Source organism: Hypanus sabinus, chromosome 17, assembly GCF_030144855.1.
Source record: "Hypanus sabinus isolate sHypSab1 chromosome 17, sHypSab1.hap1, whole genome shotgun sequence".
NCBI classification, from domain to species: Eukaryota; Metazoa; Chordata; class Chondrichthyes; order Myliobatiformes; family Dasyatidae; genus Hypanus; species Hypanus sabinus.
In genome coordinates this window covers 4,149,745-4,162,769 of record NC_082722.1, presented here as the reverse complement: position 1 = coordinate 4,162,769, position 13,025 = coordinate 4,149,745, and the positions used below count along the sequence as shown (strand labels likewise).

Here is a 13,025-nt window from a genome sequence, read left to right as displayed (position 1 = left end):
GGCACGGGCAGGATCGAGCAGTAGAACAGTTGGGAGCTTCTGATGATTGACTTCCATTTCACAAGTTTACTGTAACCTGATTGCCCTGAAGACAAACCAGTTACCGGAATTGAGTCCTGGGGAAATGACAGCTGCTCAGCAAGATGACCTGGGCATCAGTACCATTTAGTCAGCAGTCGAGAAAGGAGACATTGCCCAAGTGAAGACGACAAAACACACTGTGGTGTCTCAATTACTGAGAGAACGGCCCAGGTTGGAGTTAAGGAACCAGATTCTACACTGGGTCACATCACCTCCGGACCGGCCTCAGTGTTCCCAGCTGGTTCTGCTTGAGAAGTATCAGAGGATTGTGTTGGAGTCACTTCATGATGATTTTGGTCATCTGGGCATTAACAAGATCTATGGATTGCTCACAGATCCGTTCCACTGACTCTGAATGAAGTTGGAGGTCAAAAAGAACCGCAGGTCGTGCATTCGATGTATACGAAGGCAGCCGCTGCCCACGAGGGCCACTCCATTGTCCTACTTGCAGAGTGCGGAGCCCCTTGACCTGGTGTGTATGGATTTCCTGTCAATAGAGCTAGATGCCAGCAACACGGATCACTACATCAGATATTCGCAAGATTTCTCTACCAAGGATCAGAGGGCATCCACAGTGACCAAAGTGTAATGAGAGCATTTCATTCATTATGGCCTCCCCAGGTGGATACATAGTGATCAGGGACCGGATTTCAAGAGTAGACTTGGTCTTGAGTTACTGAGCATGCTTGGAGTTGAGAAGTCGAGGACCATGCCTCATCACCCACAGGGTGATCCCCAGCCTGAGAGGTTTAATTGGACTTTGCTAGACATGCTCGGGACCCTGGAGATCAGCAAGAGCAGGTGGAGTCAACATATTGGACATCTGGTCCACTGCTACATCTGTACATGAAATGAAGATACTGGGTACTTGCCTTATTATCTGATGTTTTGGCACGATGCGAGGTGGTTCCTTGATCTGTTTTGGGGACTGGCGAGGAAGATCTACCACCAAAGATTTATTTGAAGAATGTGCCCGATATGAGAAGGGAGCTGAAAAGGGCTTATGAATTAGCTGAGGTCGCGGCTACCAAGCGGAATCAAGGAAATAAGAGGAGGTATGATCAAAAGATGAGGTTCTCCCAACTCCTGCCGGGAGACCGAGTCCTCAGAAGGAATTTGGGTCAACCTGGGAAGCACAAGTTGGCTGACTGCTGGGTGGCTATGCCGAATATAGTGGAGTGTCAGATGCTAAACATACCAGTTTTCCTGGTGAAACCAAAGGATGGGAATGGGCCGGTCAAAATTCTCCATCAGAACCACCTTCTACCTCTGGGCCAAGAGGAGCATGTTGACCCAGTGCCTGATCTCATTCCTTCAACAAGAGGATTCTGTGGCGATGTGGAAAGACTGAAGGACCTGCAGGAGGAAAGATTAGACAGGCCCCCAGCCCTGAATGGGATACGGACTTGGAGGATGAGGAAATGGAGGTGTGGTACATGCTGCTTTTTGCTAACTCCCCATTAATTGAAGGGATTCCCAACCGTTATCACACTGAGGCAGATGAAATTGGAGGGGGCTATCTGTGGACAGACTGGGTTTCAGCAGGACCATGAAGGGGATGAAGCTGGGCTGAGCCAAGTGGCAGAGGGATCAGAGTTGCAGGAGGGTACAAGTGAGGGGAGGTACTGGGGGAGGCCTCGCCCTATAGATCAGAAGTATCCCAAGAAGTGTCCAAAACTGAAGTAGATGATGGGGTAAGGAGGTCACAAAAAAATCAGGAGACCCCCAGATAGTCTGGCCTATGCAGCACCAGGGAACAGAGTGCTATGACTATCCCCCTAGTCAGATATGTCACTACTCTTTACGAACAGATTTGAGGAGCTGACATCACAAAATTCCTGTAAAGGCAGTGGTATGAAGATGAGGTGACAAATTATTTCAAGGTAATGAGAAGATAACTATTTTGGTGAGGGGGGGGGGAGAGAGTGTAATGCCATGGTTCGTATTTTTACTGTTAAGCTGTATGTATTTCATTTTGTGTTGTTCTGAAGACAAACCAGTTTCTGTTATTGAATATCTGAGATGAGGAGAAATTAGGATGGTCGAATTGAAGGGGAGGCGTCTCTGGTGAGGGACACTAAGATTAAGCTTAGTTTTTTTTGTTCGAGAGGAGAAGAGGGAAGATACCATAGTTCTAGCGTTACTGCTCTAACCCGATTACTCCCAATCAGCAACATCTGAAAATGTGCTGTCAGTTTCTTTGTGTGCACTGGTGACACCCGTACTGTCTCTCTGGATTTCAAATCATCTGTCTTCCAATGCTGGGTGAACAGAAATTGCTTCCAACTAAAATTTGGGAATGTAAAATCTAGACCATAAGTGGGATTAATGTGAATGAACAAAAATGTTGGCACAGAGTGACTATTCCTACACTATTCAATTCACCTCATTATTGGAAGGGATGTTGCAGTTCTCAGTATCCTGTTGCATTATCGAACTTAAGATAATTTTTCTCCTTTTGTTTCTATCTATTTGTGCTTGCCGTTTTTCTCTCTACTTTTTCCCTGTCATTTGTATAATCTGTTATACTGGGGAGGTCCGTAACAGTCCAGACTTGGAATTGGTTTATCATTGTCACATGCACTGAGGTAGAGTGAACAACTTGACTTGCACATTGTTCATACACATCAAATCATTACACAGTGCATTCAGGTAGTACCAGGTAAAACAATACCAGAATGCAGAAAAGTGTAATAGCTACAGAGAAAGTGCAGCACAGGTAAACTATAAGATGTAAGATTGTAGTGAACTAGATTGTGAGGTCAAATATCCATCTTATGGTAGTTAGCAATTATTTAATAGTCTTGATAATTCTGGGGTAGAAATGATCCTTGAGCCTAGCAGTGAGAGTTTTGGGCTCTTACCTGATAAGAGAGGGGAAAAGAGAGAATGTCTAGGGTGTGTTGGTTTTTGGTTATGCCAGCTGCTTTACTGAGGCAGTGAGAAGGGTAGACAGACTCCATAGAGGGGAGGCTGGTTTCTGTGATGTGCTGATGTGTCCAGAGTTTTCTGCAGATTTTTATGGTCATGGGCAGAGTGATTGTTGTGATGCTTTCTATGGTGATTGATGAACATTGATAAGGTTTGGTGGGAATATTCCAAATTGAATTTGCCTCCTGAGGAAGTTGCCAAGCTTTCTTGGCTAGGATATTTATGTGGATGGATCAGGACAAACTATTGCTGATGTTTGCTCCCAAGTACTTGAAACTGTCAACCTTCCCAACCTCTGCACCATTGATGCAGACAGGATTTCTCATTAACAACACATTACACAATGAGTTCAGCTGTCCACCCAATGGTTCTCAAGCATTTCACTCATAATAATGCTAAGGGATTAAGGGTTACAGGGAGAAAGCAGAGAATTGTGTTGAAAAACAAAATCAGCCACAACTGAATGGTAGAAAAGATTTACTGAAGTTCCTGTTGTTGCACTCATGCCCCCCCCCCCCCAATCTCTTCTGCTACTTAGACTTAATTAACTTGTGTTTTTCAGTTCTGATTAAAGGTCTTCAGGCCTGAAAAGTAACTGCTTCCAGTTGAGTAGACACTGCCTGACCTGACCAGCATTTTCTATTGTTTTTATTTTCCAATGGAACCAGACACACGTGGTTCTGTCTGGAAGAATTGAAATTGCTGAGGAGACAGGTAGCCATCAGAGTTCTGCAGATCCCAATAACAAATGGGATATTTTCTTTTCTTTGGGGCAATCTTGGCTAATTGCTGATTTTCTCTTGATTATTTTGCTTTGCTATTAAAAAGATTTTGACAAAGGCCAGTTTACTGATAGGAAATTAAAAAGGTTGTATTTTTCAAAAACAGCAGTTATCTAATTATGTATTTATTTTTCAGATGTTGATGATGAACAAAGGTGCTATCCATGCTGCATACAGCCTGATGCCTGCATTCACTCCGATTGGCTCCTGCTTCAGCATTAACCCAAGTTCAGGGTCGCTGTTGCCTGGTGATTACCAAGTACTGGATGTGACTTTCAAATCCAACATCCTTGGGGAATTTCAAGAAGATTTAATGTTTTCTGTGGAAGGGTGTCCACAACCAATCAGTGTGACTTTTAAGTAAGTACTTCACTTTATTTAATTTCTTAGTATTTCTAGTTCCAGTTTTTGGTAAAGGTGATTCCAGGAAACAAGGATATTGCCAGAACTGGAGAGGTTAAGTTACATAACAAGACTGGATAGGTTGGCATTGTTTTCCCTGGAGTGAAGGGGATTGTCTTTTTCCACAGTCTTTAGTCACCGTCTTTTTCCTAGGTAACGGATCAGACTTAAGGTCATTGGTTTAATCTGAGAGAGGAAGGATTTAAAGGGAATTGAGGGACAAGTGTCTCTCAGTGAGTGATGGCTATGTGGAATGAGTTGCCAGACAACACGCAGGAGACAGGTAAAAGTTACAGCATTTAAAAGGCATTTGGACAGGTGCATGAATAGGAAGGGTTTAGAGGGATATGGGACAAACGCAGGCAAATGGGAGTAGCTGAGCATGACATCTTGATCAGTATAAACACACTGGGCCTGTTTCCATGCTGTGCAATTTTCTGGCAAAGTTTATCTCAATGAAATTATACCCAGGCTTCCCAGCTCCACCTATCAGTCTCAATACTGAGGCCCTTATCTTTACAAAGTATTTACTTTTAACATTTTATGCCCAAATGATCACCCATAGGCTGGATTCAAGCTGCTGCATCTCTTGGTTTGCCTTGAGGAAAAACCCAAGAGCAGATATTCTATTGCTTATAAAGTCAATAGCAACATGCACAATAGGATTTCCTCTGTCACTGCAGAGACTGTAGGTGAAGCTTTGGGGAGTGGACTAATTGAGAGAGAACAGTAGGCGCAGGCTAAGAGTCAGGGCAGATTGAGTCCTCTGGATTGCTCAATGGGAAAGAATATTGAAGGCCTCAGCAGTGAGGATTTGGATGGGTGAGATGGACATAAAGGCAGAAAGGTTTCAGATGACACTTGTTTGGAGGAAGATGAATTCCCTGGACTTTCTGTAACAGACCAGGAAGGGAAAGAACCTTTACATAATACAAAGCAAAAGTCAACCTGCCGGTTAATTCTACTTCAGGGTTTAAGGCCTAGGATTGCACTGTTGATTTAAAGTTCTTGAGAGTTGTTTGGTGATTGTGTAGGAACTTGAGTTAATTTCTCATTTCACATTTTATATGCAATCAATATACCCTTTGAATTAGTTTCTGAGAGTAATCTCACAGGGAACTTGCTGTTAAAATGTTGACATTTTTTCAGATGGAATTTTTTCTGCTGTCTGTTATTGCCCAGGTTGTTTTACTGCACTGTTGACGCAGTCACCTTACATTTATTCATTATCATTGAAACTTGCTGAGTGTAGGAACTGTGACTGCTAAGAATTAATCTCCAAATGACCTCCTTGCAGATGCATTGTTAATTGTTAACCACACTGCTGCTGAAAACACTAGTAACTGCATGCTCTCTACAGGGGATGTGTCATTGGACCAACATTTAATTTCAACGTGCCTTCACTGAACTTTGGGGAGATTTCCTATGGTGAGTCTTTAATAAGCTAAAGTCCCACAGTAGGGATTAGAAGGAAAGATGTGGAAGAGGAAATCTTTTGCATTGTTTACTCACAGGATGTGAAGTTATTTCTCTTCTAGCATTTTTAAATTTATACTTACTAAAATGATTAGCTGTCAGTTCATTTGGATATGGCCCAAATGCTGAGAGAGAGAGCCACTGAAGCGGGTCAATAGTTCAGACTTTAATGCGAATGGTATTTTTTTTAAAGGGAAAAAAAATAAATGTTAGGCCAAACTGGGCTATTAACTAAAACTCTCAAATGGAAAACTCGATGCCAACACTGCAGCTGAAAGGAATATCTAAATAAAGAAACATAGAAAACCTACAGCACAATACAGTCCCTTTGGCCCACAAAGCTGTGCCAAACATGTCCCTACCTTAGAACTACCTAGACTTTATCCATAGCCCTCTAATTTTCTAAGCTCCATGTAGCCATCCAGGAGTCTCTTAAAAGATCCTATCATTTCCACCTCTACCGCCGGCAGCCCATTCCACACGCTCACCACTCTGCATAAAAAAAACTTACCCGACATCTCCTCTGTACCTACTTTCAAGCATCTTAAAACTGTGCCCTCTCATGCTAGCCATTTCAGCCCTGGGGAAAAGCCTCCAACTATCCACACAATCAATGCCTCTCATTATCTTGTCCACCTATCAAATCACCTCTCATCCTGGTCACTCCAAGGAGAAAATGCCAAGTTCACTCAACCTATTCTGATAAGGCATGTTCCCCAGTCCAGGTAACATCCTTGTAAATCTCCTCTGCACCTTTTCTATGGTTTCCATGTCATATAAAGTGAATACCTCTAGACCTCAGTGTCAGTTGAATTGACAGTCCACTATTCTCAGGCAAGGTCTACTGCAAGTAGACAACCTACCATTGCTGTGCTTTGCTCAAGTCTTGACAAGTGCTACAATGAAAAGGGAGATAAATACAGCCATAATGAATTTATAATTATCTGACATGTGCATATTCATGCGTGCAATTGCCAAATCTGCTGCGCAGCTGAGCACTATAAATTTTACCCAAAATATTTCCCTTACTTGTTGAGGAGCTGGTTGTGGTGTGCTCATTGACTTTGCAGGAGGATATGTAAATAAAATAATCTGCAATGGGCACTTTGAGCCCTATATTTCCCTTAATGAGTTTTATATTGATGTAAAACCCACCACGCTGAGGCTGTTACTAACTTGGACCAGCTGAGTTCAAGCATCGTAGTCTGACTGAAATGTCTTGTGACATATTAGACAGCATCCATTTGTATTCAAATTTATGGTCATTCAATGGGCTCGGCAATTAATGATACCCATTTTATGTAAAGGTGATTGATTATTTTATCTATTGTTACTGATACGTTACCTGTCTGAGCTTTAAATTGCTGTTCTGCATTAGAAGCAATACTGTCATTTTTTTTTAAGTTGGACAAATGGATGCATTAAAAGTGGTGTTATAAAATCAATTTAGATCAGTTGTGGATGACCATGATACCCTTGTAATTAAGATCCATTCAAGGAGGAAAAAACCTTTTTCTCTTATTCAATTTGTGTGCATAAATAGGAATGGCGTTAACCTGAGTATAATAAATATTTTGTAGCTCTTTATTGATCAAGTGATCACCCCATTGATACCCCTTCAAGTTTAGTGAGGAAAAAATATATTATCTGGAAGTCTTCAAAACATAATTATGACTTCTCTCAGTTCTCAGCATTCTATTTCAAATATATTTCCCAAGAGTTTATGTCCAGATATTTAGCTTCAGTGGTCATGACTCCTCCATTGAACAAGGTCTCCATTTCTTTGTTCCACTTGGATAGATGACAACATAATGGTATGAACAGTGAGTTTGTTTTTTTTAAAATTTGAGGTAACCCACATCCTCCTGTTAATTTCCCTCTACCAGTCCAACTAGGTTTCATATCCTTTTGTTCACCTTTTCCATTTCCATCTACCTATTAACCACATTTATTCATCTGGGTTTCTTCTCTCCTGGCCTGCCCTTCCTGGTTCCATCTTCCTATCATGCAATTCCACTTATCACTTTCCTGCATCTAACTGCCTTATTTCCCCCTTCTCTTATATCTACCCACCAGCCCCTGTATCCACACTTCCTCTATCTCTGCTTCCATGTGACCATCATTCCATCCTCTTCTGGTTCTACCTATCACCTAGCAGCTATGCTTTGCCCCTTTTTACTGGTAATCTTCCCTCAATGCTAAAGCATTGTTTTGGTGCTGCTCAACCCACTGAGTTTGTTTCTTTTTTGCTCCAGATTCCAGTATGTACTTGCATCTCTATTCTGTTGTTGATGATCACAAGGCAGGCATGGTGGTATCTGGTACAGGTACAAGAACTTGTGCTGAGATGTTTCCAGAGACATGTATTGATATTTGGATCTAATGGGAAGAATAAATAAATGTAATGGAACATGCCCAATGATGAGATGCAGTGCATGGAATATTTGTTCAGGGCCTAGTGAACCTTTGGTAGTTATGATAGAAACATAGAAAATAGGTGCAGAAGTAGGGCATTCGGCCCTTCGAGCCTGCACCACCATTCAGTATGATCATGGCTGATCATCCAACTCAAAACCCTGTACCTGCTTTCTCTCCATCCCCCCGATCCCTTTAGCCACAAGGGCCAAATCCAACTTCCTCTTAAATATAGCCAAAGAAACGACCTCAACTGTTTCCTGTGGCAGAGAATTCCACAGATTCACCACTCTGAAGAAGTTTTTCCTCATCTCGGTCCTAAAAGGCTTCCCCTTTATCCTTAAACTGTGACCCCTCATTCTGGACTTCCCCAACATCGGAAACAATCTTCCTGCATCTAGCCTGTCCAATCCCTTTAGAATTTTATATGTTTCAACAAGATCCCCCCCTCAATCTTCTAAAGTCCAGTGAGTATAAGCCTAGTCGATCCAGTCTTTCTTCATATGAAAGTCCTGCCATCCCAGGAATCAATCTGGTGAAACTTCTCTGTACTCCCTCTATGGCAAGAATGTCTTTCCTCAGATTAGGGGATCAGAACTGCACACAATATTCTAGGTGCAGTCTCACCAAGTCCTTGTATAACTGCAGTAGAACCTCTCTGCTCCTGTACTCAAATCCTTTTGCTATGAATGCCAACATACCATTTGCCTTTTTCACCGCCTGCTGTACCTGCATGCCCACCTTCAATGACTGGTGTACAATGACATCCAGGTCTCATTGCATCTCCCCTTTTCCTAATCGGCCACCGTTCAGATAATCTGTTTTCCTGTTCTTGCAATCAAAGTGGATAACCTCACATTTATCCACATTAAATTGCATCTGCCATGAATTTGCCCACTCACCTAACCTATCCAAGTCACCCTGCATCTTCTTAGCATCCTCCTCACAGCTAACACCGCTGCCCAGCTTGGTGTCATCTGCAAACTTGGAGATGCTGCATTTAATTCCCTCATCTAAATCATTCATATATTGTAAACATCTGGGGTCCCAGCACTGAGCCTTGCGGTACCCCACTAGTCACTGCCTGCCATTCTGAAAAGGTCCCATTTACTCCCACTCTGCTTCCTGTTTGAAAACCAATTCTCTATCCACATCAATACCATAACCCCAATACCGTGTGCTTTAAGTTTGCACACTAATCTCCTGTGTGGGACTTTGTCAAAAACCTTTTGAAAATCTAAATATACCACATCCACTGGCTCTCCCCTATCCACTCTACTAGTTACATCTTCAAAAAAATTCTATAATTCCCCGGTTTCTCTCTCCCTCCTTTAAAAAGTGGGGTTACATTAGCCACCCTCCAATCCTCAGGAACCAATCCAGAATCTAAGGGGTTTTGAAAAATTATCACTAATGCATCCACTATTTCTTGGTCTACTTCCTTAAGCACCCCAGGGGCAGGAACGCTCTCCCACTCCTCTCCAGTTCCTCAGTCCCGTCGGGACGAAGTGTCCGCATCGACATTCCGGCTCCCTGGCCGGTACTTCAGGCTGAAATCATATATCGACAATGCCACCAACCACCGATGGCCTGTAGCATCCAGTTTCTCTGAGGTCAGGATGTAAGTGAGCGGGTTGTTGTCCATCCTCACCTCAAACTTGGCTCCGTAGAGATAATCACTCAGCTTATCTGCCACTGCCCACTTCAACGCCAGGATCTCCAACTTGTGGGTGGAATAGTTTCTCTTGGAGTGCGACAAACTCCGGCTGACAAACACTACTGGCCTCAAACTGGCACCCTGATCCTGATACAAGATGGCCCCTAATCCCTCTGGGCTGGCATCGGTGTGTTGTACATAGGGCAATCGGGGTCCGCAATAGACAGCACCTGTGCCTGGGTCAGCAACTCCTTCAGCGACTGAAAAGCCTCCTCACATTTTGCATCTCACCTCTGTCCGAAGGGCTCCGACGGGTTGAGATATTCTCCAACCTCCCATCCCCCTTTTCCTTTCTTCCCTAAGGGTGGGTAACCACGCAGAAGCTGGTGCAAGGGGTGACTTAATTTGGCATACCCCTTCACGAATCTCTGATAATAACCACAGAACCCCAAGAACAAGTGCAAAGTGCTCACAGTCCGGGGCCTCGGCCACGTGGTCACCGCTTCTATCTTAGCCGGGTCTGTAGCTAATCCATCCCGCGAGATTATGTGCCCAACATAGCTAACAGACATCTTGCAGAACTGGCACTTGTCCAGGGAGAGTTTTAATCCTTCAGTCGGCTGAGGACCTTCAGTAGCCTCGCTTCATGCTCCTCCAAGGTGGATCCAAATACACCTTCAAGCAAATTCATATCCCCTACCATCTTCTCCATGACCCTCTGGAAGGTGGCAGGGGCTCCCGATATGCCCTGGGGCATCCTTTGGAACTGGAAAAATCCCAAAGTGCATATAAGTGTCGTCTTCTCTTTGTCAGCCTCACTCATGGGGATCTGGTAATATCTACTCCTTAAGTCCAGCACACTGAACCACTTCTCCCCAGTCAGAGAGGCCAGTGTGCCTTCGATCCTCGGGACCATATGCTGGTCAGGGGCGGTGTACCAGTTCAGGGTTCCATAGTCCACACACATGCGGACCTTTCCGTTCTTCTTCCGGGCCATTACTATTGGAGATGCATAAGGGCTTCGGGATTCAGAGATGATCCCAGCTTCTTTCAACTTACGCAAGTGCTGCCGCACATCTTCCACATCTGCAGGAGCCACTCTCTAAATGTGGTGTCCTCAGTCACCCGGATGGTGTGATGAGTGCTCTTGGAGCAACCGACATCAAACTCGCCAAGGGAAAAAACATCTTTCAGCTCCAACATCTTCTCCACCAGCTTTTGGTTCCAACCCGGCGGCTCAGGAGAGTCCCCAAAGTTAAAGGCCTCTGTGGTCAGCTTTCCTCTGTTGTTCAATAGTCCCCCCCAGCGGGCCTCACATTACCGTCACCGGGAACAAATGCACCAGAGGCATCCCTCGGTTAAAGGTGATTTCTCTCTTTGTAGCATTCTGGACAACCACCATCATCCTGCTGGCCTGTACAACTGAGGGCCTCTGCACTTCGGGCCTCACCAGAACCCCAGCCAGAAATTGCGACTCCCCCAGTGGTCTTCCGGGGTGTCCACTAAAAGAGCCTTCCCATCAGGCACTCCGGGAAATCTAGGGGGTTCCCATCCCTCTCGCTACTTCCCCAGGTCTTAATTACCTTAGGCCTTGACTGGGTGCACCTCACAGTTCCTCGTTTAAATTCAGTATCCATATCAGGGCGGCTCCGCACTTACTCAAAAGTAGCCGGAAACACTGGGTGCCCAGCCAGGGTCCTCAAGAAGTTTTCACCCGCCGTCTCCTTACAGACCCCCATGAGCCTCCGCACCACAGGGGTGTTGGTCCCCACCAGAATTGAAGCACCGCCCACCTCAACTGAATCCGGACAAACCAGAGCTAGCATCTCCAGAACCTCAGACACTCCCACATCGGCTTTTGAAAACTCCATTCTCACTGACACATACCCGTCATACGCCCCAAATCTCCAGCGCACTGAATGGGGTCAAAGGCAAATGCTTTAAATACTGGCTGTAAAACGAATGGTATAGTAACGTGACCAGCGACCTGGTGTTGAGTATGGCTTTAGCAGAGATTCCCTCTATCCGTAGCGACACGCTGGAGCAGGGTCCCACAAATCCTTCCGAAATTGGGTCTTCTGCTTTCAAGGGTTCCTTGGAACATTGCTGGGAATGTGTTACCCCAGAGGCACCAGGCCGTTCCCTCACTGGGTCTCCTCTAGGTTTTCCGACACCTTTCCCTGCTTGGATACACGGGGACTCGCCCTCCGAGGGGCTCCCTGATGCTCACATTCCCGCCAGAAGTGGCCCTCTTCCCCACAGTTATCGTCCACTGTCTGCTGCTCACACTGTCTCTGAAAGTGCCCCTCTTCCCCACAGTTATAGCACACTCCCTGTTGCTCACACTCTCTCTGAAAGTGCCCCTCTTCCCCACAGTTATAGCACACTGTCTGCTGCTCACACTCTCTCTGAAAGTGCCCCTCTTCCCCACAGTTATAGCACACTCCCTGTTGCTCACACACTCTCTGAAAGTGCCCCTCTTCCCCACAGTTATAGTGCACTGTCTGCTGCTCACACTCTCTCTGAAAGTGCCCCTCTTCCCCACAGTTATAGCACACTCCCTGTTGCTCACACTCTCTCTGAAAGTGCCCCTCTTCCCCACAGTTATAGCCAAACTGTCTGCTGCTCACACTCTCTCTGAAAGTGCCCCTCTTCCCCACGGTTATAGCACACTGTCTGCTGCTCACACTCTCTCTGAAAGTGCCCCTCTTCCCCACAGTTATAGCACACTCCCTGTTGCTCACACTCTCTCTGAAAGTGCCCCTCTTCCCCACAGTTAAAGCACACTCCCTGTTGCTCACACTCTCTCTGAAAGTGCCCCTCTTCCCCACAGTTATAGCACACTCCCTGTTGCTCACACTCTCTCTGAAAGTGCCCCTCTTCCCCACAGTTATAGCCAAACTGTCTGCTGCTCACACTCTCTCTGAAAGTGCCCCTCTTCCCCACGGTTATAGCACACTGTCTGCTGCTCACACTCTCTCTGAAAGTGCCCCTCTTCCCCACAGTTAAAGCACACTCCCTGTTGCTCACACTCTCTCTGAAAGTGCCCCTCTTCCCCACAGTTATAGCACACTCCCTGTTGCTCACACTCTCTCTGAAAGTGCCCCTCTTCCCCACAGTTATAGTACGCTGTCTGCTGCTCACACTCTCTCTGAAAGTGCCCCTCTTCCCCACGGTTATAGCACTCCCTGTTGCTCACACTCTCTCTGAAAGTGCCTCTCTTCCCCACGGTTATAGCACACTCCCTGTTGCTCACACTCTCTCTGAAAGTGCCCCTCTTC

At 45.2% G+C, this 13,025-nt stretch overlaps 1 protein-coding gene across 3 annotated transcripts in view; it reads left to right on the top strand.

Moving 5' to 3' along the window:
* hydin (HYDIN axonemal central pair apparatus protein) overlaps window positions 1-13,025 on the top strand; it is a 1,146,554-nt gene that overhangs the window by 332,655 nt on the left and 800,874 nt on the right. For all 3 annotated transcript variants that reach the window (XM_059992477.1, XM_059992476.1, XM_059992474.1), the window contains exons 12-13: window positions 3,931-4,154; window positions 5,557-5,624. In XM_059992477.1, the coding sequence (XP_059848460.1) occupies window positions 3,931-4,154; window positions 5,557-5,624 (292 nt within the window). The remainder of the gene's footprint in view (window positions 1-3,930; window positions 4,155-5,556; window positions 5,625-13,025) is intronic.